The following is a 27,125-nucleotide window of genomic DNA, read 5'->3' on the forward strand; positions in this document are numbered from 1 at the left end:
TGAGATAATCATATCTATTATCCTTCATTTTGGTAAGGTATCCTATCATTCCATCTTGAACAATTTGTCAATATCGCATCCCTAGAATGAGCACCACTGAAGAGTGGTAAATGATTTCTTAATGTATAGTTAAATTGGGTTTGCAAATATTTTGTTAAAGAAATTTTCATTGTGTTCGTCAGGGATATTGGCGTAAATATTTTTTTGTTTTGTTTTGTTTTGCATTGTTTTGTTTGTGGTGTCTTTGTAGGGTTTTCGTATCAGGGTGATTGATGTGGCCTCATAGAATGAATTTGGAAGTTTTCCATTTTCTTGCATTTTTGTAATAGCTTGAGAAGAATAGGTATTAACTCCTCTTCAAGTATTTGCTGGAATGTATGTGTAAAGCCATCTCATTCTAGACTTTTGTTTGTTTAAAGTCTGTTTATTACTAATTCAATTGTATAAGTAGAAATCAGTCTGTCCAATTGTTTATTTTTTCCTGGGTCAGGGTTGGAAAATTATTATGTTCTTAGAATTTATTTGTTTTTTTCTAGGTTGTCCTAGAAAATATGTTAACATGTAACTTTTCAAAATATGCTCTCATACACCTTTGTGCTTCTGTGTGTTGGTTATTATTTTTCCTCCTTCGTATCTTATTTTATTTACTTGCAGATTGGAAAAAAAGACATAACCCATCCATTTGCTATCTACAAGAGACTCATTTTGAACCTAAAGATACATCCAGACTGAAACTGAAGGGAGGGAAAACCATTTTTCATGCCAATGGACCTCAAAAGAAAGCTGGGGTAGCAATTTTCATATCAGACAGATTAGATTTTAAACTAAGGACTGTAGTTAGAGATACAGAAGGACACTATATTATTCTGAAAGGGTGTATCCAACAAGTGGATATGATAATTATAAATATCTATGCCTCCAACAGGGGAGCAGCTAGATACACAAGCCAACCCTTAACTAGAATAAAGAGACGTATAGATAATAATACATTAATAGTAGGGGACCTCAACACTCTGCTCACAGCAATAGACAGATCACCTAAGCAGAAAGCAACAAAGAAACAAGAGCTTTGAATGACATACTGGACCAGATGGACCTCATAGATACATACAGAACACGACACCCCAGAACAACAGAATACTCATTCTTTTAAATGCTCATGTAACTTTCTCCACAAGACCATACTGGGTCACAAAACAGGTCTCAACCGATACCAAAAGACTTACATTATTTCCTGCATATTCTCGGACCACAATGCTTTGAAACTGGAACTCAATCACAAGGAAAAATTTGGAAGAAACTCAAACACTTGGAAACTAAAAACCATTCTGCTCAAGAATGATTGAGTAAACCAGGAAATTAAAAATCAGTTTAAACAATTTTTAGAGACTAATGAGAATGAGAACACATCAGTCCAAAACCTATGAGACACTGCAAAGGCAGTCCTAAGGGGAAAACACAAAGCCATCCGAGGCTCACTCAAAAGAATAGAAAAATCTAAAATGCAGTTTTTATATTCTCACCTCAAGAAGCTGGAGCTGGAACAGAAGAACAAGCCTAACCCATGCACGAGAAGGCAGGTGATCAAGATTAGAGTGGAGATCAATGATTTAGAAACTAGGAGCATAGAAGAGCAGATCAACAGAACTAGAAGCTGGTTCTTTGAAAGAATAAATATGATCGATAAGCCACTGGCCAGACTTATTCAAAACAATAGGGAAAAGACCCAAATTAATGAAATTATGAATGCAAGGGGAGAAATCACAGTCAACACCAAGGAAATAGGAGGGATCATTAGAAACTTTTCTCAATGGCTTTATGCCAATAAATTAAACAACCTGGAAGAAATGGATGCCTTTCTGGAAACCTATAAACTACCAAGTCTGAAACAGGAAGAAGTTGCTTATTTAAACAGACTGATTAATTATGAAAAGAATGAAGCAGTGATCAAAAACCTCCCCAAAAACAAGAGTCCAGGGCCTGAGGTATTCCCTGGGGAATTCTACCAATCATTCAAAGAAGAAATAATACCTATTCTCCTGAATCTGTTTCAAAAAATAGAAACAGAAGGAAAACTACCAAACTCATTCTATGAGGCCAGTATCACCTTGACCCCAAACCTGGCAAAGACCACATCAAAAAGGAGAATTACAGACTGATATCACTGTTGAATATGGACACGAAAATTCTCAACAAGATCCTAGCTAATAGGATCCAACATTACGTTACAATGATTACCCATCACGACCAAGTGGGATTCACCCCTGGGATGCAAGAGTCGTTCGATATTCTCAAATCGATCAGTGTGATAGATCATATCAACAAGAAAAGAGTCAAGAATGATATGATCCTCTCAATTGATGCAGAAAAAGCATTTGACAAAATACAGCACCGTTTCCTGATTAAAACCCTACAGAGTGTATAGATAGAGAGTACATTCCTCAATTTCAGAAAAACCATCTATGAAAAGCCTACAGTGAATATCATTCTCAATGAGGAAAAGCTGACAGCCTTTCCCTTAAGATCAGGAACACGACAAGGATGCCAACTTTCACCATTATTATTCAGCATAGTACTAGAAGTCCTTGCAACAGCAATCAGATGACAAAAAGGGATGAAAGATATCCAAATCGGTAAAGAAGAAGTCAAACTGTCTCTCTTCACAGATGACATGATACTCTATATGGAAAACCCAAAAGACTCCACCCCCAACTACTAGAACTTATAAAGCAATTCAGTAATGTGGCAGGATACAGAATCAATGCTCAGAAACCAGTTGCATTTCTATACATAAACAATGAGACTGAAGAACATAAAATTAGGGAATCCATTCCAATTACAATAGCACCAAAACTCGTACGTTATCTCGGAATTAACTTAACCAGAGACATAAAGGATCTATATTCTAGAAACTGCAAATCACTCTTGAAAGACATTAAAGAAGACACAAAAAGATGGGAAAATATTCCATGCTCATGGATCGGAAGAATAAACATAGTTAAAATGTCTATGCTACCTGAAGCAATCTCCACTTTCAGTGCCATCCCGATGAAAATACCAATGACATTTTTCAAAGAACTGGAACAAACAGCCCTTAAATTTGTGTGGAACCAGAAAAGGCCCCAAATTGCCAAGGAATTGTTGAAAAGGAAAAAAAAATGCTGGGGGCATCACGTTGAGAGATTTCAAGCTATACTACAAAGCTGTGATCACAAAGACAACATGGTACTGGCACAAAAAGAGACACATAGACCAATGGAACAGAATACAAACTCCAGAAATGGACCCTCGTCTCTTTGGGCAACTAATCTTGGCAAAGCAGGAAAAAACATCCATTGGAAAAAAGACAGTCTCTTCAATAAATGGTCCTGGGAAAATTGGACTGCTATATGCAGAAGAATGAAACTTGACCACTCTCTCACACCATACCCAGAGAAAAATTCCAAATGGATGAAAGACCTTGAGGTGAGACAGGAATACATCAAAATCATAGTGGAGAACATAGGCAGCAACCTCTTTGTCATCGGCCACAGGAACTTCTTTCATGACACATTTCCAAAGGCAAGAGAAACAAAAGAAAAATGAACTTGTGGGACTTCATCAAGATAAAAAGCTTCTTCACAGCTAAGGAAATAGTAAAAAAAAAAACTAAGAGGTAGCCCACGGCATGGGAGAAGATATTTGCAAATGACACTACAGATAAAAGACTAGTATCCAAGATCTACAATGAACTTCTCAAACTCAATACACAAGAAACAAATAATCAAATCAAAAAATGGTCAGGAGATATGAACAGACACTTTTCCAATGAAGACATACAAACGGCTAACAGACACATGAAAAAATGGTCACAATCATTAGCCATCAGAGAAATTCGAATCAAAACCACATTGAGATACAACCTTATGCCATTTAGAATGGCAAAAATTGACAGGGCAGAAAACAAAAAATGTTGCAGATGACGTGGAGAAAGAGGATCCCTCTTAGACTGTTGGATGGGAATGCAAGTTGGTACAGCCACTTTGGAAATCAGTGTTGACATCCCTTAAAAAGTTAAAAATTGAACTACCCTATGATCCAGCAACTGCACTACTGGGTATTTACCCCAACGATACAGACGTAGTGAAGAGAGGGGCCATATGCACCCCAATGTTCATAGCAGCATTGTCCACAATACCTAAATTGTGGAAGGAGCCGAGATGCCCTTCAACAGATGACTGGATTAAGAAGATGTGATCCACATATACAATGGAATATTACTCAGCTATCAAAAAGAACGATTTCTCAACATTTGCTGCAACATGGATGGCACTGGAGGAGATAATGCTAAGTGAAATAAGTCAAGCAGAGAAAGACAATTATCATATGGTTTCTCTCATCTATGGAACATAAGAACTAGGAAGATGGGTAGAAGAAAAGGTAAAGGGGGGGAATCAGAAGGGGAAATGAAGCATGAGAGACTATGGACTCTGAGAAACAAACCGAGGGCTTCAAAGGGGAACAGGGGTGGGGGAATGGGATAGACCGGTGATGGGTAGTAAGGAGGGCACGTATTGCATGGTGCACTGGGTGTTATACACAACTAATGAATCATCAAATTTTACATCAAAAACCAGGGAGGTACTGTATGCTAACATAATATAATAAAAAAATTATTATTAAAAAAAAGAATCATAAACCTTAAAAAACATATCAGTTGGTATATTTTAAATATCAGAAAGCACTTGGAAGTGTGAGGAACAGGGTGTTAAAGCAATCAAAAATAAAGAACGAATAACAAAATTAAGAAACAAAAAAAGAAATTTTTACCGTACATGGCAACAAATGGAAAAAGGAACTAAAATGTATTATATATATATACACACATATATATATGTGTGTATATATATATATATATAAAACTCCAGATATAAGTCAAGCAGAGAAAGACAATTATCATAAGGTTTCACTCATTTGTGGAACATAAGGAGTAGGAGAAGGAAGAGAAGGAGGAAGAGGGGGTAAAGAGAAGGGGGAATGAGCTAGGAGCTTATGGACTCTGGGAAACAAACTGAGGGTTTCAGAGGGCAGGGGGCTGGGAGGATGGGCTAGCTGGGTGATGGGTATTAGGAGGGCACTTATTGCATGGAGCACTGAGTGTATAGGCAAACAATGAATCTTGGAACACTACATCAAAAACTAATGATGTACTGTATGGTGACTAATGTAACATAATAAAAAATAAAAAAAAATCAAAACTCCAAAAAAAAAAAAAAGTAGTGAGACTAGAAAAAAAGAGGAGGAAAAAAGAGAAGTGGGCATGAAAGAAAAGAAAAAAAGACACTAATAACAGAAAAAAAGGATGGCAGGGTGTAGCCTGAATTAGTCAGAAAAGAAAAACAAAGAGAATAAAGTAAAACGCAATGTAAATTTATATAAACTTGGATAAGAAATATTATGGAAGCCAACACCTAGAAAGGGACCTTAGACTAAGTAGCTTTTATTTTTCAAATGAGTTTATAAATCTGAATTTGGGAATGATATCTTTTATAGAGAGTATTCTATATAAATATATAAAGTTCGGAATGAATTGAAATTTTTACTGCATCTTTTCCTAATGTTTTTTTAGTTTCTGGAATGTGTGCCACCTAATTGGTCCATAAAAATATTTTAAATGATTTTTAAATTAGACTTGCAAACAGAGACTTAGAAGACGTGTACATGAAAAAAAACTATACAGGAATAAAGGAGAGTGAAAATAAACTCACTAAAAGTTTTTAAGTTTATTGAATGAGAACATGTGGAAGAGTAAGGCAGAGCACATATGAATGACAGGAACAGGTGCTTAGTCTATGTGAATTGGCATTATAGAAGAATGAAAAATAGTACAGAAAATATGTTAAAGAATGTAAAGAAATGACAAAAAGGAATAAAATATATGCATTTAATAAAATAGATGCACACACAAGAAAGGGAGGAATAAAACTGGAGGATAAGAGGAAAAGCAGGGGAAAACTCAAGAGGAAATTAAAAACATAGTTTTAAAGGCAATACATAAAATCAGAGAAATGAGAACGCATGAGAACAGTCCCAGATGGTGGAAGATTAGTAAAGGCATAAACAAACATAAAAAGTAAAGAACATTAAAAATAAAACTAATTTCAATATAGGAGGTGAGTTTGAACATTGCAAAGTGAAAGAAAAACTCAATAATTTTAATCACAGCAATGAGATTTAGAGACGAAGAGCAATGAAGGGAGAAGACAGAAGAATAAAAAGTATAACAGGAAAGAGAGATGAGAGAAATGGAATAGAAAAGAAATGATAAGGGAAAAAATGGTAAGTGTGGAAGTAGGAACACACAGAGAGGAGACTTACAGTGAGAGACAAAGGACTTAGCATAAGAAGAATCTGAAAAAAAAAAAAGAATTGAAGAAGAAAATTGCCAAGAAAGGCCAGGTTCTCCCTTCAAGCAAGAGCTGCAGACAGGGAGAGGACTTACTTCATCTGAGCTCCTCAGCAGTGCAGGGGACACCTCTGATGGGCTGCAGCTGGGTGCAGGTGCTTGGATCCAGGGCTATAGGAGGGCTGCTGCATCCCCAAGGACTGGAAACCGGTTTGTGCACAGTGAACTTCTTGATTTGTCCAGAGGAATCACAAATTACAACAAATTCTCCTGATAAGCTTGGAAATGTATTTAATTAAAGTCAGCACCTGTGGTCACAAACATCTCTTCCCCAAGTGATAAGTGATTCTAGAGAGTTCTACAAGACCAGAGGAGGAAGTACACTTAGAGTGCTCATTGTTTTCAGCTGCTAGAAAACAAAGGTGTTTCATTGCTCTAGTCAAAGTACAGCCGTGCAGAGAGTAATTTTTCTCTTCTGAGACTTCTATGCATTGTTCTATGGATAGCTCAATTTGGAGTGCGGAAGTCTACATTGATTTAATTACAATATATATAAATGATAGTGCTCTAGGGTAATAAACCAAAGCCGAATATTCATAATAAATTCATAAATTCATAATAAAATCATTAACTAATGTAACTATATAATTTAAGCAATCTATTCTGTGGTTTTTATTTCTCTTTTTGGAATTAATAGAGTTGTTAAGAAATTACATTTTGTCATAAACCAGTCAGGTTAAAAAGCAAAATGAAGCTGATATTGGTGTAGGATCCAGGCCAATGACATAAGTGCTGACTTCAGATTTCTTTGTACATTATCAGCATGATCGTTAGTTCCTGTTTCTCCAAAGTGAGCCCTACAGAGTTTGGTCCCATGCTAATGTTTGACTTGTCAAACATTAGAGGTTCTTTCCTGCTCATATCCCTACAGCGTACCCCCTTCTTTAATAACACAGGCGGCAGACTGCAAAGCATCAGACCAAAGGCACCATCTCTTATCTCTACTGATCACTGGACAGCTATGTACCAAGTTGTCGAGCTTTCAAAAGTCATCAACAATGCACATGACAACCATCATCCTTAAGGTGGTATATTCAGATGGAGGCAGTGGATCAGTGAACAAATGAGGCACGAATAATGCTTTAATTGTGCTCCTATTTTTTCAGTGAAAGAGGCATAACAGTTAGTAAATTGGAAAGTAAGGGTATGTCAAAAGGTTTCCTGGTGCAGGCCGAAGGATTTGCATTTTGAAAGAAGGGGTCAGGATGGGCCCTGCTTCTAAGGTGAGGTTTCAGCAAAGACTGAAGGAGATGAGGAAAAGGACATCTGGGTACCTGGGAGGGGAGCTCTGCAGGCAGAGGAAGAGGGAAGTCACACCACATATTTCTTATCCATTTGTCTACTGATGGACACTTAGGTTGCTTCTGTATCTTGGTTATTATAAATAATGCTGCTATAAACACAGGGGTGTCTATATCTTTTCAAATTAGTGTTTTAGTTTTCTTTCTCTTTCCCAGTAGTGGAATTACAGGATCATAAGGAAGTTCTATTTTTAACTTTTTGAGAAATTTCCATTCACTTTCCACAGTGGCTGCACCAGTTTGCCTTCCAATCAACAGCGCAAGAAAGGTTCCTTTTTCTGCACATCCTTGCCAACACCTGCTGTTTCTTGTGTTTGTTGTTTTAGCCATAATGATAGGTGTGAGGTGATATCTCATTTTTGTTTTCCTTTGCATTTCCCTATAGGGGAAAGGAGGGAAAACGGAATGGGAGGGAGGGAGAAAAATCGTGAGAGACTCTGGAGTATAGGAAACAACCTGAGGGTTGCTGAAGGGGAGGGGAAGTGGGTTGGGGTAACTGGGTGATGGGCATTAAGAAGATCACATGATGTGATGAGCAGTGGGTGTTATTCCAACTGATAAATTGTTGCACACTACATCTGAGACTAATGATGTACTCTACGTTGGCTAAAAGAATTCACATTTTTAAAAATTTGCATTTCCCTGACAATGAATGATGTTTAGGATCTGTTCATGTGTTATCAGCATTCCGTATGTCTTCTTTGGAAAATATTCAGGTCCTTGGACCATTTTTTAATTGAACTGTTGTTTTGGTTTCGCTTGGTTTGGTTTTTTGGTGTTAAGTTGTTTAATTTCTTTATATATTTTGGATATTAACCCTTTATTGGATATGTCATTTGCAAAATCTTGTCCCATTCAGTAGGTTGTCTTCCTGTTTTGTTGATCATTTTCTTAACAGAACAAAAGCTTTTTATTTTAGTGTAGTTTAATTCTGCTTTTATTTCCCTTGACAAGGAGACATATGTAGAAAAATGTTTCTATGGCTGATGACAAACAGATCACTGCTTCTGTATTCTTCTAGTTAGTTTATGGTTTCAGGTCTCACAGTTAGACCTTTGATCCATTTTACAGATTGTTTTTGTGCATGGTGTAAGAAAGTGGTCTAGTTTCCTTCTTTCTCCATGTAGCTGACCAGCTTCCCAACACAATTTATGGAAAAGACTGTCTTTTCCCCATTTTATATTCTTGCTTCAACCTTACAGATGTGGGCAATCTATTCTGTTCCATTGGTCTATGTGTCTATTTTTCTCCCAATAGCATACTGTTTTGATGACTATAGCTTTGTACCATATCCTAAAATCTGGGGTTGTGAGGGGCATCTGGGTGGCTCCGTTGATTAAACATCCAAGTATTAATTTTGGCTCAGGTCATGATCTCAGGGTCCTGAGATCAAGCCCCACTTAGGGCTCCACACTGAGTGTAGAGCCTGCTTGAGAATCTCTCTTTCTCCCTCTCCCTCCTCCTCCTCTAAAAAAAAAAAAAAAAAAAACTGGGACCAAGAATCCTCCAATTTCATTCTTCTTCCTCAAGATTTTATAAGCATCTGGTGATGTTTGGAATTGTTGAATCACTATATTGTACACATGAAACTAATATAACACTCACTGTACATTAACTAACTAGAATTAAATTAAAAACTAAAAAATCATGTGATAGGATTGCAGGAGCCTTAATCTAGATTGATCAGCAAGGGCAAAATTTCTCAGAAAAAATGTTGTATAAGGTGAAACCTGAATGACAAGAAGTTAGCCACAAAACCATGTGGGTGAAAAAATATTCCAGTAGGTAAACTCTAAGTGAAAAGGTTAAAAACAACAACAACACATTTTTATGCCTATCCTTTGTGGTTAAACCAAATCTTTATATTATCAGTTCTAGTACTATGAAAAATGCTATTGTTTATTTGATAGGGATTTCATTGAATCTATAGATTGCTTTGGGTAGTACAGACTTTTTGTTTGTACTTTTAACCATATTAATTTTTCTAATCTACTGCCATGGTACATCTTTCCATTTCTTTGTGTTCAATTTCTTTCACCAGTGTTTTATATTGCTCAGAGTGTAGGTCTTTTTCTTTCTTCATTAAATTTTTTCCTAGTTATTTTATTATTTTTGATACAGTTGAAAGTGGATTTATTTTCTTAATTTCTTTCTGCTATTTCATTAGCAGTATATAGAAATGCAAAAGATTTTTTAAAGGATTTTATTTTATTTTTTAAGTAGGACTCCAGGCCCAGCATATCACCCAACCTGGGGCTCAAACTCAGAACCTCAAGATCAAAGCCTGAGCTGAAATCAAGAGTGGGATGCTTACCCAACTGAGCCACCCAGGCACCCCTCAACATTTTATCATTAAGGAATCTCTACACCCTACATAGTGTTTGAACTTACAACCCTGAGATCAAGTGTCACATGCTCTACTGACTGAGAGCCAGGTGCCCCAATGCAACAGGTTTTTGTATATTAACTTTGAACATTGCTAATTTACTGAATTCATTTACCAGTTAATTTTTTTTGATAGGGCCTTTAGGATTTTCTATCTATAATACCATGTCATCAGAAAGTGTTACACTTTTACTCATTCCTTACCAATTTGAAAGACTTTTATTTTTCTTTTCTGATGGCTGTAGCAAAGACTTTCAGTATTATGTTAAATAAAATGATGAGAGTGGACCTGATCTTAAAGAAACAATTCCAAAAAAGCTACAGTGTGGAAAAAAAATAAAGAATTCCAGTTGTTCACCACTAAATATGATGTTAACTATTGATTTTTCATATGATGAGTTATGTTCCCTCTAATCCCACTTTATTGAGAGTTTTATGATAAATGGATATTGGCAATTGTCAAATGCTTTTTCTGCATCTATTGAAATGATCACATTAGTTTTCTCCTTCATTTTGGTAAGATGCTCTATCATTCTATCTTGAATGATTTGTGAACGTTGCATTCCTGGAACTAGCCCCACTGGATCATGGTAATTGATTTTTTAAATGTATATTTGAACTAGGTTTGCAATTATTTGTTAAGGAAATTTCCATCTGTGTTCATCAGGGATATTGGCCTGAACATTTTTTTGTGTTGCTTTGTTTTGTTTGTGGTGTCTTTCTATGCTTTTGATATCAGGATGATTGTTGCTTGCCTCATAGAATGAATTTGGAAACTTTCCATTGTCTTCAATTTTTGTAATAGCTTGAGAATGATAGGTATTAACTCCTCTTCAAGTATTTGCTGGAACGTGCCTGTTAAACCATCTCATTCTAGACTTTTGTTCCTTAAAAGTTTGCTTATTAGTAATTCAATTTTATGAGTAGTAATCAGTCTGTTCAAATTGTTTATTTCTGGGGCGCCTGGGTGGCACAGTGGTTAAGCGTCTGCCTTTGGCTCAGGGCGTGATCCCAGCATTATGGGATCGAGCCCCACATCAGGCTCCTCCACTATGAGCCTGCTTCTTCCTCTCCCACTCCCCCTGCTTGTGTTCCCTCTCTCGCTGGCTGTATCTATCTCTGTCGAATAAATAAATAAATAAATAAAATCTTTAAAAAAATTGTTTATTTCTTTCTGGTTTAGTTTTGGAAAATTGTATGTTCTTAGGAATTTATCCTTTTTTTTTCTAGGTTGTGCAGTTCGTTGACATCTAATTTTTCACAATATGCTCTTATACCCCTTTGTGCTTCTGTGTGTTGGTTATTTTTCCTCCATCATATCTTATTTTATTTATTTGAGTCATTTACCTTTTTTCCTTTGTAAGTCTAGCTTCTGGTTTATCAATTTTATATATTTTCAAAGAATCAGCTCTGGGTTTTACTGAAATTTTCTACTCTTTTCAGTCTTTATTTCATATATTTATGCTTTAATCATTATCATTTCCTCCTTCTACTAGACTTGAGCAATGTTTGTTCTTTTTTCAAATTCCTTTAGGGCTAAGATTAGATTATTTGAGATTTTTGTTTGTTTGTTTGTTTCTAGAGATTGGACTGTATTGTTGTAAACGTCTCTTTTAGAACTGCTTTTGCAAAGATTTTGGATCACTGAGTTTTTATTTATGTTTGTCTCCTTTTATTTTTAAATTTTCTTTTTGATTTCTTGGTTGACCCATTTCTTTTTAATAGCATTTTGATTAGTTTCCTCATGTCTTTTTCCAATTATTTTTTGTAATTGATTCCTAGTTTCATACAGCTGTGGTCAGGAAAGATGCTCAATATGAATTTAATCTTTTCAAAATTATTGAGACTTATTTTGTGACCTAACATGATCTGTCCTGGAGAATGTTCTTTGCAGTTGCAATGAATGTGTACTCTGTAGTTTTTGGATCTAATGTTCTGTATATATCAGTTAGTCCATCTGGTCTGATGTGTCATTCAAAGCCACTGTTTCCTTGTTGATTTGCTGCCCGAATGATCTATCCATTGATGTAACTGGGTGTTAAGGTCCTCTACCGTGACTTATTACTGCTGTTCTCTCCCTTTAAGTCTTTTGATTTTTGCTTTATGTAGTTATGAGCTCCTCTGTACGTAGATATTTACAATTGTCATATCCTCTTGTTGTATTGATCCTTTTATCATTATGGAGTGCTCATCTTTATTTCTTTCTACAGTCTTTGTTTTGAAGTCTCTTTTGTATGGTAAAAGTATTGCTACCCTGTTTTTTTTTTTTATTTCCATTTACATACCATAAGGAAATAAGTTTTTCCAGCCCTCCACTTTCTTTTTTTTTTAAACTAATATTTATTTTGTTATATTAGTCACCATACAGTACATCCCCAGTTCTTTATGCAATGTTCCATGACTCATTACTTCATAAAACACCCAGTGTACCATGCAATATGTGCCCTCCTTAATACCCATCACCAGCCTATCCCAATCCCCGACCCTCCTCCCCTCCCCTCTGAAGCTCTCAGTTTGTTTCCCAGAGTCCACAGTCTTTCATGGTTCATTCCCCCTTCGGGTTACCCTCCTCTTCATTCCTCCCTTCCATATCCCACAGATCCTCCTATCTCTCATGTTCCATAAATGAGTGAAACCATATGATAATTGTCTTTCTCTGCTTGACTTATGTCACTTAGCATAATATCCTCCAGTCCTGTCCATGTTGCTGCAAATGTTGTGTAATCATTCTTTCTGATGGCTGAGTAATATTCCATTGTATATATGGACCACATCTTCTTAATCCAGTCATCTGTTGAAGGGCAGCTCGGCTCCTTCCACAATTTAGCTATTGTGGACAATGCTGCTATGAACATTGGGGTGCATATGGCCCTTCTCTTCACTACGTCTGTATCTTTGTGTTTTTTTTGTTTTTTTTGTTTTTTTCATTTCTATCTTTCTTTTTTTTTTTTTTAATAATGATTTTTTATTATATTATGTTAGTCACCATACAGTACATCCCCGGTTTTCGATGTAAGGCTCGACGATTCATTAGTTGTGTATAACACCCAGTGCACCATGCAATATGTGCCCTCCTTACTACCCATCACCGGTCTATCCCATTCCCCCACCCCCCTCCCCTCTGTAGCCCTCAGTTTGTTTCTCATAGTCCATAGTCTCTCATGTTTCATTCCCCCTTCTGATTACCCCCCCTTTCTTTATCCCTTTCTTCCCCTACTGATCATTCTAGTTCTTATGTTCCATAGATGAGAGAAATCATATGATAGTTGTCTTTCTCTGCTTGACTTATTTCACTAAGCATTATCTCCTCCAGTGCCGTCCATGTTGTAGCAAATGTTGAGAACTCGTTCTTTCTGATTGCTGAGTAATATTCCATTGTATATATGGACCACAACTTCTTAATCCAGTCATCTCTTGAAGGGCATCTTGGCTCCTTCCACGATTTAGCTATTGTGGACATTGCTGCTATGAACATTGGGGTGCATATGGACCTTCTCTTCACTATGTCTGTATCTTTGGGGTAAACACCCAGTAGCGCAATGGCTGGATCATAGGGTAGCTCAATTTTTAACTTTTTAAGGGACCTCCACACCGTTTTCCAGAGTGGCTGTACCAACTTGCATTCCCACCAACAATGTAGGAGGGATCCCCTTTCTCCACATCCTCTCCAACAATTGTGGTTTCTTGCCTTGTCTATTTTTGCCATTCTAACTGGCGTAAGGTGGTATCTCAGTGTGGTTTTGATTTGAATTTCCTTGATGGCTAATGATTTTGAACATTTTTTCATGTGTCTGTTAGCCATTTGTATGTCTTCATTGGAAAAGTGTCTGTTCATATCTTCTGCCCATTTTTTGATTTGTTTATTTGTTTCTCGTGTATTGAGTTTGAGAAGTTCTTTGTAGATCTTGGATACCAGTCCTTTATCTGTAGTGTCATTTGCAAATATATTCTCCCATTCCGTGGGCTGCCTCTTAGTTTTTCTGACTGTTTCCTTGGCTGTACAGAAATTTTAATCTTGATGAAGTCCCATAAATTCATTTTATCTTTTGTTTCTCTTGCCTTTGGGGATGTATCATGAAAAAGGTTGCTTTGGCCGATGTCGTAGAGGTTGCTGCCTATGTTCTCCTCTAGAATTTTGATGGATTCCTGTCTCACATCGAGGTCTTTCATCCATTTGGAGTTTATTTTTGTGTATGGTGTGAGATAGTGGTCAAGTTTCATTCTTTTGCATGTAGCTGTCCAATTTTCCCAGCACCATTTATTGAAGAGACTGTCTTTTTCCCACCGTATGTTTTTTCCTGCTTTATCAAATATTAGTTGCCCAAAGAGCCGAGGGTCCATTTCTGGGCTCTCTATTCTGTTCCATTGGTCTATGTGTCTGTTTTTGTGCCAGTACCATGCTGTCTTTGTGATCACAGCTTTGTAGTACAGCTCGAAATCCGGCATTGTGATGCCCCCAGCTTTGTTTTTCCTTTTCAACAGTTCCTTGGAGATTCGGGGTCTTTTCTGGTTCCATACAAATTTAAGGACTATTTGTTCCAGTTCTTTGAAAAATGTTCTCGGTATTTTGATCGGGATAGCATTGAAAGTGTAGATTGCTCTGGGTAGCATGGACATTTTAACTATGTTAATTCTTCCGATCCATGAGCATGGAATATCTTTCCATCTTTTTATGTCTTCCTCAATGTCTTTTAAGAGTGATTTATAGTTTCTAGAATAAAGGTCCTTTACGTCTCTGGTTAAGTTAATTCCAAGGTAACGTATGGTTTTTGGTGCTATTGTAAATGGGATGGATTCCCTAATTTCTCTTTCTTCGTTCTCGTTATTCATGTACAGAAATGCAACTGATTTCTGAGCATTGATTTTGTATCCCGCCACATTACTGAATTGCTCTATAACTTCTAATAGTTTGGGAGTGGCTTCTTTTGGGTTTTCCATATAGAGTATCATGTCATCTGCGAAGAGAGACATTTTGACTTCTTCTTTGCCGATTTGAATACCTTTGATCCCTTTTTGTTGTCTGATTGCTGTTGCAAGGACTTCTAGTACTATGTTGAATAATAGTGGCGAGAGTGGGCATCCTTGTTGTGTTCCTGATCTTAAGGGAAAGGCTTCCAGCTTTTCCCCATTGAGAATAATATTTGCAGTAGGCTTTTCATAGATGGCTTTTATGAGATTGAGAAATGTACCTTCTATTCCTACACTCTGAAGGGTTTTAATCAGGAAAGGATGCTGTATTTTGTCAAATGCTTTTTCGGCATCGATTGAGAGGATCATATGGTTCTTGAGTCTTTTCTTGTTGATATGATGTATCACGCTGATTGATTTGCCAATATTGAACCACGCTTGCATCCCAGGTATGAATCCCACTTGATCGTGGTGGATAATCCTTTTAATCAACTGTTGGATTCTATTAGCAAGTATCTTGTTGAGGATTTTGGCATCCATATTCATTAGGGAAATCGGTCTGTAATTCTCCTTTTTGAGGGGGTCTTTGCCTGGTTTGGGGATCAAGGTAATATTGGCCTCATAGAATGAGTTTGGTAGCTTTCCTTCTGTTTCTATTTTTTGAAATAGCTTTAGGAGAATAGGTATTATTTCTTCTTTGAATGTTTGGTAGAATTCCCCAGGAAAACCGTCCGGGCCTGGAGTTTTGTTATTTGGAAGGTTGTTTATCACTGACTCAATTTCATCATAATTAATTGGCCTGTTTAAGAAATCAATTTCTTCCTGTTTCAATCTTGGTAGTTTATAGGTTTCCAGGAAGGATACCATCTCTTCCAGATTGCTTAGTTTATTGGCATATAGCTGTTGATAAAAATTTCTAATAATCCTTCCAATTTCAATGGTGTTCGTCGTGACCTCTCCTTTTTCATTCATAATTTTAATAATCTGGGTCCTTTCTCTTTTCTTTTGGATAAGTCTTGCCAGTGGTCTGTCAATTTTATTGATTCTCTCCAAGAACCAGCTTCTAGTCCTGTTGATCTGCTCTACTGTACTTCTGGTTTCTGCTTGATTGATTTCAGCTTTAATTTTGGTCAACTGCTTCCTTGTGCGTGGATTAGGCCTGTCCCTCTGTTGCTGTTCCAGCTTCTTGAGGTGAGAATATAAAAACAGCATTTTAGATTTTTCTATTCTTTTGAGGGAGGCTTGGATGGCTATGTATTTCCCCCTTAGGACTGCCTTTGCAGTATCCCATAGGTTTTGGACTGTTGTATTTTCATTCTCATTGGTCTCCATAAATTGTTTAATTTGATTTTTGATTTCCTGGTTTATCGAGTCATTCCTGAGCAGGATGGTTCTTAGTCTCCAAGTGTTTGAGTTTCTTCCAAATTTTTCCTTGTGGTTGAGTTCCAATTTCAGAGTGTTGTGGTCTGAGAATATGCAGGGGATAATTTCAATCTTTTGGTATCGGCTGAGACCTGTTTTGTGTCCCAGAACATGGTCTATTCTTGAAAATGTTCCATGGGCATTAGAATAGAATGAGTATTCTTTTGTTCTGGGGTGTAGTGTTCTATATATATCTAAGAGGTCCAACTCTTCGAGTATGGCATTCAAAGCCTTTGATTCTTTGCTTAGTTTTTGCCAGGGTGTTCTATCTATTTCTGATAGTGGAGTGTTGAGGTCCCCTACTATTAATGTATTTTTATCTATATGTCTCTTTATTCTGGTTAAGAGTTGGCTTGTGTATCTTGCTGCTCCCCTGTTGGGGGCATATATATTTATAATTGTCATATCCCCTTGTTGGATACATACTTTAAGAATAATATAGTGCCCTTCTGCATCTCTAACTATAGTCTGTAGTTTAAAATCCAATTTATCTGATATGAGAATTGCTACCCCAGCTTTCTTTTGAGGTCCATTTGCGTGAAAGATGGTACTCCATCCCCTTACTCTCAGTCTGAATGCATCTTTGGGTTCGAAATGAGTCTCTTGTAGACAGCAAATGGATGGGTCATTTCTTTTTATCCAATCTGCAACCCTGTGGCGTTTAAAGCAAGAATTTAAACCATTAATATTAAGACTGAGTACTGAGAGATATGCTTTTAATTCTGCCATGTTGTCAGTAAAGTCTTTGTTTGTATTGGCTGTGACTTTCTGTTTTGTATCACTCTTGGGGCCTTTTTACCTTTATAGAACCCCCCGTAATACCTCCTGTAGGGCTGGTTTCGTGGTTATGAAATTGGCTAGTGACTGTCGATTCTGAAATGTCTTTATTTCTCCATCAATTCTGAATGACAGCCTTGCTGGATAAAGGATCCTTGGCTGCATGTTTTTCTCTGAAAGAGCTTTAAAAATGCTCCCCCAACCCTTTCTCTCATTCCAGGTCTGTGTAGACAGGTCTGACGTAATTCTGATGCCTTTGCCTTGGTACGTGAGAAATTTCTTTGCCCTGGCCACTTTCAATACTGTATCCTTGAATCTCATATTTGCGAGTTGCACTATGACGTGACGTGGTGTAGGTTTGTCATGGTTGAGCTTGGGAGGGGTCCTCTCTGCCTCTTGGACACGAATGTTTGTTTCCCTTGCTAGATTAGGGAAGTTTTCAGCTACAATTTGTTCAAATATCTCTTCTAGACCTCTGTTTTTCTCTACCCCCTCGGGGATGCCGATGATTCTAACATTGGATCGTTTCGTTGAGTCAGTAATCTCCCGTAGCCAACATTCGTGGGCGTGGATTTTTTTAAGACCATCTTCTATTTTTATTTTTTCCTCTATTAACCCATCCTCCAATTCACTAACCCTTTCCTCCGCTTCCGTGACCCTGGCCGTCAGAGCCTCTAGTTTTGCCTGCATTTGGCTCATAGAATTTTTAATTTCTGTCAAATTCGCTCTCATTTCCGCCCTTAGGGATTCTATATTCTCAGTAACATTTTCCTGAATACTTTTTTCAAGTCTACTCATTATCTTGACCATTGTTACTCTGAATTCCATTTCTGATAATTTGGTTACATCCATATCCCTTACTTCTGTGGCAGAGGCCACTGACTCACTGTCTTTTCTTTGCTGGGGGGGGCTTCTCCTTCTTGTCATTCTAATGAGGGGAGGTTGCGGGGTTGTCCAGAGCCCAAATTATTGACTGGGTCCCAGGCCGTGCCCCTTGTTTTATAGGGATCTTAGAGATGTGGGCTTCTTCTTTAAAGATTTTATTTATTTACTTATCTGAGAGAGGGAGACAGACAGCAAGAACGGAACAGAAGCAGGGGAGTGGGAGAGGAAGAAGCAGGCTCCCCGCGGAGGAGCCCAATGAGGGACTCCTTTCCGGAATGCTGGGATCACGCCCTAAGCTGGAGACAGGCGCTCAATGACTGTGCCACCCAGGCGCCTCGGGTTGTGGGCTTCTTGATTGTTCAGCCTGCCTTCTGGGGGAGGGGCCTGCCGCGCCGATACTCAGGCAACCCTGTTTGGTTAGAGTCTCCATGTCCCCTGCGAGGGGGGATGGGGATGGACACGCTGTGAGCCGGTATTTCCAGGCTTTTGTTTTCTGGCGGCTTTCCCTGGCGGCCGGCTATGCCTCTTCTGAGGGTCAGAGCAGCAGAGGCTGCATTGTCACAGAACAGAGGGATTGCGGCCCATTCTCCACTGATGTTCTGGCCACTTTAACTCTATTACTGTTGGTGCTGCTCAACCCTGCAGCGTCCCGGGATGTGCGCACCAACTCGGCGTCCCTGCCCTCACTTCCAAGGCCGGCGCGTCTCTGTCCTTTGTGTTTCTAATGCCGCCAGCCACCGGCCGCCCCGCACGCTCCCAGGTCTCCCGGTCTCAGTCTATGCCCGGTGAGCACACCTCCATTCCGGAGTTTCGTGAGAAGCCTGGTGGCGCGCGCACCCGGTTCAGGGTCTCAGTCTGTTGTTTCGCGGGTGCCGACCGCGAGTCCGCCCGCTCCCCCGTGCAGGTGGCCCGCCAGCCGCCAGCCGCCCCGCGCGCTCCGGGAGCTCCCGGTCTCAGTCTGGATCCCGTGAGCACAGCGGGATTCCGGTGTTCCAGGAGATGCCTGGTGGCATGCGTTCACGGCTCACCGGTCTCAGTCCGCTCTCTCGCGGGTGCCCTCTGTGAGTCCGCCCGCTCCCCCGTGCAGGTGGCTGCCGCTTCCCGGAGCCCAAACGCAGCGGCTCCCTCCCCCTTCCGTTTATCTTCCGATATCTGTGCACGGTTTACAGCTCCCCTCTTCGTACCTCAATACTCAGCGCTGGAGATGTTCATTTGTAGAGTTCCAGATGCATCATCCTGCGTCTCAGGCTGATTCCGTGGTTATTTAGGCTGGTCTGGTACCTATCTAGCTCGACTCAGGGGACCGGCTGAAAAAGGGGTCCCCTACTCCTCCGCCATCTTAACTCCCTCCTCTGTATCTTTGGGGTAAATACCCAGTAGTGCAATGGCTAGATCATAAGGTAGTTCAATTTTTAACTTTTTAAGGGACCTCCACACTGTTTTCCAAACTGGCTGCACCAACTTGCATTCCCACCAACAGTGTAAGAGGGATCCCCTTTCTCCACATCCTCTCCAACATTTGTTGTTTCCTGCCTTGTCCATTTTTGCCATTCTAACTGGCATAAGGTGGTATCTAATGGTGGTTTTGATTTAAATTTCCCTGATGGCTAATGATGTTGAGCATTTTTTCATGTGTCTGTTAGCCATTTGTATGACTTCTTTGGAAAAGTGTCTGTTCATATCTTCTTCCCATTTTATGATTTTTTTATTTGTTTCTTGTGTATTGAGTTTGAGAAGTTCTTTGTAGATCTTGGATACCAGTCTTTTATCTGTAGTGGCATTTGGAAATATATTCTCCCATTCCGTGGGCTGCCTCTTAGTTTTTCTGACTGTTTCCTTGGCTGTGCAGAAGCTTTTTATCTTGATGAAGTCCCACAAGTTCATTTTATCTTTTGTTTCTCTTGCCTTTGGAGATGTGTCATGAAAAAGGTTGCTGTGGCCGATGTCATAGAGGTTGCTGCTTATACTCTCCTCTAGGATTTTGATGGATTCCTGTCTCACATCGAGGTCTTTCATCCATTTGGAGTTTACCTTTCGGGATGGTGTGAGAGAGTGGTCAAGTTTCATTCTTTTGCATATAGCTGTCCAATTTTCCCAGCACCATTTATTGAAGAGACTGTCTTTTTTCCACTGGATGTTTTTTCTTGCTTTGTCAAATATCAATTGCCCAAAGAGGCGAGGGTCCATTTCTGGATTCTCTATTTTGTTCCATTTGTCGATGTGTCTGTTTTTGTGCCAGTACCATGCTGTCTTTGTGATCACATCTTTGTAGTATAGCTTGAAATCTCTCAACGTGATGCCCCCAGCTGTGTTGTTACTTCTCAACAATTCCTTGGCGATTCGGAGTCTTTTCTGGTTCAACACAAATTTAAGGGCTGTTTGTTCCAGTTCTTTGAAAAATGTCATTGGTATTTTGACAGGGATGGCACTGAAAGTGTAGATTGCTCTGTGTAGCATGGACATTTTAACTATGTTAATTCTTCCAATCCATGAGCGTGGAATATTTTTCCATCTTTTTGTGTCTTCTTCAGTGTCTTTCAAGAGTGATTTGTAGTTTCTAGAATATAGATCCTTTACATCTCTGCTTAAGTTAATTCCGAGATAATGTATAATTTTGGTGCTATTATAAATGGTATGGATTCCCTAATTTCTCTTTCTTCAGTCTCATTGTTCATGTATATAAGCGCAACTGATTTCTGAGCATTGATTTTGTATCCCAACACATTACTGAATTGTTCTATAAGTTCTAGTAGTTTGGGGGTGGAGTCGTTTGGGTTTTCCATATAGAGTATCATGTCATCTGCGAAGAGAGACATTTTGACTTCTTTGCCGATTTGGATACCTTTTATCACTTTTTGTTGTCTGATCGCTGTTGCAAGGACTTCTAGTACTATGTTGAATAATAATGGTGAGAGTGGACATCCTTGTCGTTTGCATGAACTTAAGGGAAAGGCTTTCAGCTTTTCCCCATTGAGAATGATATTCACTGTAGGCTTTTCATAGATGGTTTTTATGAGATTGAGGAATCTACCCTCTATCCCAACACTCTGAATGGTTTAATCAGGAAAGGATGCTGTATTTTGTCAAATGCTTTTTCTGCATCAATTGAGAGGATCATGTGGTTCTTGACTCTTTTCTTGTTGATATGATCTATCACACTGATTGATTTGTGAATGTTGAACCACCCTTGCATCCCAGGGATGAATCCCACTTGGTCTTGATGGATAATCATTTTAATGTACTTTTGGATCCTATTAGCTAGGATCTTGTTGAGAATTTTGGCATCCATATCCATCAGGGAAATCGGTTTGTAATTGTCCTTTTTGATGGGATCTTTGCCTGGTTTGGGGATGAAGGTAATAATAGTCTCATAGAATGAGGTAGTTGGTAGTTTTCTTTCTGTTTCTATTTTTTGAAACAGCTTCAGGAGAATAGGTATTATTTCTTCATTGAAAGTTTCATAGAATTCCCCAGGGAATCCGTCAGGCCCTGGACTCTTGTTTTGGGGAGGTTTGTGATCACTGCTTCAATCTCTTCATAATTAATTGGTCTCTTTAAATAATCAATTTCTTCCTGTTTCAGTCTTGGTAGTTTATAGGCTTCCAGGAAGGCATCCATTTCTTCCAGATTGTTCAATTTATTGGCATAAAGCTGTCGATAAAAGTTTCTAATGATCCTTCCTATTTCATTGGTGTTGGTTGTGATCTCTCCCCTTTCATTCATAATTTTATTAAATTGGGTCCTTTCTCTATTCCTTTGAATAAGTCTTGCCAGTGGCTTATCAATCTTATTGATTCTTTCAAAGCAGCAACTTCTAGTTCTGTTGATCTGCTCTACTGTGCTCCTGGTTTCTAATTCATTGATCTCTGTTCTAATCGTTATCACCTGCCTTCTCATGCGTGGGTTAGGCCACCTCTTCTGTTCCAGCTCCAGCTTCTTGAGGTGAGAATATAAAAACTGCATTTTAGATTTTTCTATTCTTTTGAGTGAGCCTTGGATGGCTATGTATTTTCCCCTTAGGACCAACTTTGCAGTGTCCCACAGGTTTTGGACTGATCTGTTTTCATCATCATTGGTCTCCAGAAATTCTTTAAACTGATTTTTAAAATCCTGGTTTACCCAATCATTTTTGGGCAGGATGGTTCTTAGTTTCCAAGTGTTTGAGTTTCTTCCAAATTTTTCCTTGTGATTGAGTTCCACTTTCAAAGCATTGTGGTCTGAGAATATGCAGGGAATAATGTCAGTCTTTTGGTATCAGTTAAGATGTGTTTTGTGACCCAGTATATGGTCTATTCTGCAGAAAGTTCCATGTGCCTTAGAAAAGAATGAGTATTCTGTTGTTCTGGGGTTTAGTGTTCTATATATATCTATGAGGTCCATCTGTTCCAGTATGTCATTCAAAGCTCCTGTTTCTTTGTTGATTTTCTGCTTAGGTGATCTGTCTATTCCTGAGAGAGGAGTGTTGAGGTCCCCTACTATTAATGTATTATTATCTATATGTCCCTTTATTCTGGTAAGTGTTGGCTTGTGTATCTAGCTGCTCCCCTGTTGGGGGCATAGATATTTATAATTGTCATATCCACTTGTTGGATACATCCTTTAAAAATAATATAGTGTCCTTTTATATCTCTCACTACAGTGTTTAGTTTAAAATCTAATCTGTCTGATATGAGAATTGCTACCCCAGCTTTCTTCTAGGTCCATTGGCATGAAAAATGGTTTTCCATCCCTTCACATTCAGTCTGGTTGTATCTTAGGTTCAAAATGAGTCTCTTGCAGACAGCAAATTGGTGGGTCATGTCTTTTTATCCAATCTGCAACTCTGTGGCGTTATGGGAGCATTTAGACCATTCACATTGAGAGTGATTATTGAAGGATATGATTTTAATGATGTCATGTTGCCTGTAACGTCTTTGTTTCTATAGATTGTAAATTTCTGTTCTGTATCACTCTGTACTTATATAGAATCCCCCTTAATATCTCCTGTAGGGCTGGTTTGGTGGTTACAAATTCCTTCAGATTCTGCCGATCCTGGAAGGTCCTTATCTCTCCATCAATTCTGAATGACAGGCTTGCTGGATAAAGGATCCTTGGCTGCATGCTCTTCTCAGATAGAGCTTTGAAAATACCCTGCCAACTCCTCCTAGCCTGCCAGGTCTCTGTAGACAGGTCTGACGTTATTCTGTTATTTTTCCCTCTATACGTAAGGATTTTCTTCCCCCTGGCCACTTTCAAGACTGTATCCTTGGATCTAACACTTGCAAAATGCACTATGACGTGATGTGGTGTAGGTCTGTTCTCACTGACCTTGGGAGGGGTCCTCTCTGCTTCCTGGACACGAATGCTTGTTTCCTTTGCCAGATTAGGGAAGTTCTCAGCTACAATTTGTTCAAATATCTCTTCTAGACCTCTCTCTTTCTCCACCCCCTCGGGGATGCCAATGATTCTGACATTGGAACGTTTCATTGAGTCAGTAATCTCCAGTAATCTACATTCTTGAGGTTGGATTTTTTGAGGCAATTTTCTGTTTTAACTTTCTCTTCTACCATCCCATCCTCTAATTCACTAATTCGTCTTCTGCCTCATTTACCCTGACTGTCAGAGCATCTAGTTTAGACTGCATTTGATTCATAGCATTTTTAATTTCTGCCAGATTCGCTCTCATTTCTGCCCTTAGAGATTCTATATTCTTGTTAATATTTTCATTAATAGTTTTTTCAAGCCTACACATTTTGACCATTGTTTTTTTGAACTCCATTTCTGACAATTTGTTTATATCCACATCCATCATTTCTGTGGCAGAGGGCACAGACTCATTATCTTTTCTTTGCTGAGAGGGATTTCTCCTTCTCACCATTCTGATGAGGAGAGGTTGTGGGGATGCCCAGAGCCCAAGTTATTGACCAGGACACAGGCAGTATGCACTTGTTTTATAGGGACCTTAAGGATGTCGGCTTCCTGATTTTTCAGCCTGCCTTCTGGGTGAGGGGCCTGCTGCGCTGATATTTAGGAAACCTGTTTGGGTAGAGTTGCCCCATCCCCTTCGAGCGGGGAGGGGATGGGCACAATGTGAGCTGGTATTTTCAGGATTTTCTTCTCTGGCAGCTTTCCCTGGCGGTTTTCTGTGCCTCTTCTGAGAGTCAGAGCAGCAGTGGCCGTATCCTAGCCTCTGTCTCAGAGCTGAGAGATCATAGTTCACTCTCCACTGAGGTCTCTTTGCCACTTTAACTCTGTTTCTATCAATGCTGCTAAAAACCCTGCAGCGACCCGGGATGTGCGCCCCACAGCCTGTGTCCCAGCCCTCACTTCCAGGGCCGGCTCATCTCTGTCCCATGCTTCTAACACCGCCCACCGCCCCTGGTTCCCGTGCGCACTCCCGTGCTCCTGAGCTCCCTGTTCCAGTATGGTTCGCATGCTCTCCGGAGCGCCAGTTTTCAGTCTGGTCATGCGCGCACTCCCGAGCTCTCGGTTTCAGTCTAGTTTGAGTGTGTGGTCCGGAACTCCTGTTTTCAGTTTGGACACACGCACGCTCCTGAGCTCCTGGATTTAATCCAGTTCCGGTGAGCACTCCGGAGCTCCGCTTTTCAGTCTGGTTGTGTGCATTCCCAGGCTCACTGTCTCAGTCTGCTCTCTCGCCAGTGCCTGTCCGTGAGTCCGACCCGCTCCCCAGCACAGGGGGCTAGTGCTTCCCAGTGCCCCAGCGCGGAGGCTCCCTCCCCCTTCCATTTATCTTCCTATATCTGCGGGCGGATTCACAGCTCCCCATTTTGTACCTCAATACTCAGTGCTGGAGATGTTCGTTTGTAGAGATCCAGGTGTATCTTCCTGCATCTCAGGCTGATTCCATGGGTTTTCAGGATGGTCTGGTAGATATCCAACTCAACTCAGGACCAGCTGAGAAAGGGTCTCCTACTCCTCCACCATCTTTTCTCCTCCTTGCAGAAAGTGGTCACTTTTCTGTTCATAGAGTTTCTGCTACTCTTTTCTTCATTCTCCAGTTGTGTTCATAGGTATTCAGAATGGTTTGGTAGCTCTCTCACTGAATTCCTGGGACCAGACGAACTTTAGGTCTCCTGCTCCTCTGCCATCTTGGAACACCGAGCTGGAGCTCAACTCCTGTTTTAAACTGGGTTCCTTGCAGAAAGTGGTCGCTTTTCTGTTCATAGAGTTGCTGCTATTCTTTTCTGCATTCTCCAGTTGAGTTTGTAGGTGTTCGGAATGGTCTGATAGCTATCTAGCTGAATTCCTGGGACCAGACAAAACTTAAGTCTCCTGCTCCTCAGCCATCTTGGACTCCTCCAGCTCTCCACTTTCAAACTCTATGTGTCATTTGGATCTGAAATGAGTCTTTTATAGGCAACGTATGGATGGGTCTTGTTTTTTCATATCCTTCAAGCACCCCATATTATTTGAATGGAGGATTTAGTACATTTACACTTAAGGTAAGTATTGATAGGCCAGTACTTATGGCTGTTTTTTTCATTGTTTTCTGGTTGTTTTTGCAGTTCTTCCCTGTCCTCTTATTTTCTTGGTCTCTTCTTTTGTGGTTTGATGATTTTCTTTTGGTTATACTTGGAGTTCTTTCCCTTTATTTTTTCTGCATATATTATAAGTGTTTGATTCATCATTACCATTGGGTTCAAATATAACATCTTTATTTGTACAGCAGTCTCTGTAAATTTATGGTCAGTTAAGTTCACACAGATTCTGAAAACACTAAGCTTTTATGGAGTTACTCTTTTCATCGTACAAAATGTGAGGACAGATATTTCCTCTAAGTGAATTTAACTTTCCATCATTATGTTGTTTCCAAATTTTTATTTAAATTCCAGTTAGTTACCATACAATGCAATATTTGTTTCAGGCATAGAATTTAGTAACTCATCACTTACATACCCAGTGCTCTTCACAACAAATGCCCTCCTTAATACTTATCACCCATCTAGCCCATCCCCCAACCACTGCCCTCCATCAACCCTTAGTTTCTTCTCGATCATTAAAAGTCACTTATGGGGTTTTCCTCTCTCTTTCTACTTTTCTTCCCCCCCCAAACCATATGTTCATCTGATTTGATTTTTAAATTCCACACATGCATGAAATTATATGGTATTTGTCTTTCTCTCACTGAATTATTTCACTTAGCATAATACACTTGAAGTCTATCCATGTCCATTCTTGATAAAAAAAAAAAAAAAAAAGCAAAACCTCCACAAAGTATGGAGAGGCAGAACACACCTAAATATCATAAAGACCATATACTAAAGTCCAACAGCTGATATCATCCTCAGCGTGAAAAAACTGGGAGTTGTTCCTCTCCTGGTCAGGAACAAGACAGAGATGTCCACTCTCACCACAGTAATTTGACATAGAACAGGAAGTCCTACCCACAGCAATCAGAAAACAAAAACAACTGAAATGCATCTAAATCAACAACGAAGAAGTCAAACTTTCAGTATTCACACACAACAAGATACTCCATGTAGGAAACCTGAAAAACCACCAAAATATGGCTAGAACTAATACATGAATTCAGCAAAGTCACAGGATATAAAATCAATGTACAGAAATCTGTTGCCTTTCTATACACCAATAATGAAGCAATAGAAAAAGAAATCAAGGAATCGATCCCACTTACAATTGCACCCAAAATCCATAAGATTCCTAGGAATAAACCTAACCAAAGTGGTAAAAGATCTGTACTTGGAAAACTGTAGAATACTTATGAAAGAAATTGAAGAAGAAATAAAAAAATGGAAAAACATCCCACGTTCATGGATTGGAAGAACAAACATTGTTAAAATGTCTCGACAACCCAAGACACCCTACACATTTAATGTAACTCCTATCAATTTACCACGAACATTTTTCTTTCATTATTATAGTAGCCTCTCCACTACAGGTGCAAGTTTTTGACTCATATTTCTCATGTGGTTAATTTAGATTTCTCTCAATTAGCCTATTTAAATTTTGTCCCTTTTTACTTTCAACATTTGAGTGTTCTC

General features: G+C 39.1%; 1 protein-coding gene across 1 annotated transcript in view; it reads right to left on the bottom strand.

Moving 5' to 3' along the window:
- LOC113261932 (vomeronasal type-1 receptor 4-like) overlaps positions 1 to 24,570 on the bottom strand; it is a 36,357-nt gene extending 11,787 nt beyond the window's left edge. The window contains exon 1 of the mRNA XM_048220750.1: positions 24,430 to 24,570. Within this exon, the coding sequence (XP_048076707.1) occupies positions 24,430 to 24,570 (141 nt within the window). The remainder of the gene's footprint in view (positions 1 to 24,429) is intronic.
- Positions 24,571 to 27,125: the final 2,555 nt, after the last annotated feature.

The sequence above is a fragment of the Ursus arctos genome, unplaced genomic scaffold (genome assembly GCF_023065955.2).
Source record: "Ursus arctos isolate Adak ecotype North America unplaced genomic scaffold, UrsArc2.0 scaffold_5, whole genome shotgun sequence".
Taxonomy (NCBI): domain Eukaryota; kingdom Metazoa; phylum Chordata; class Mammalia; order Carnivora; family Ursidae; genus Ursus; species Ursus arctos.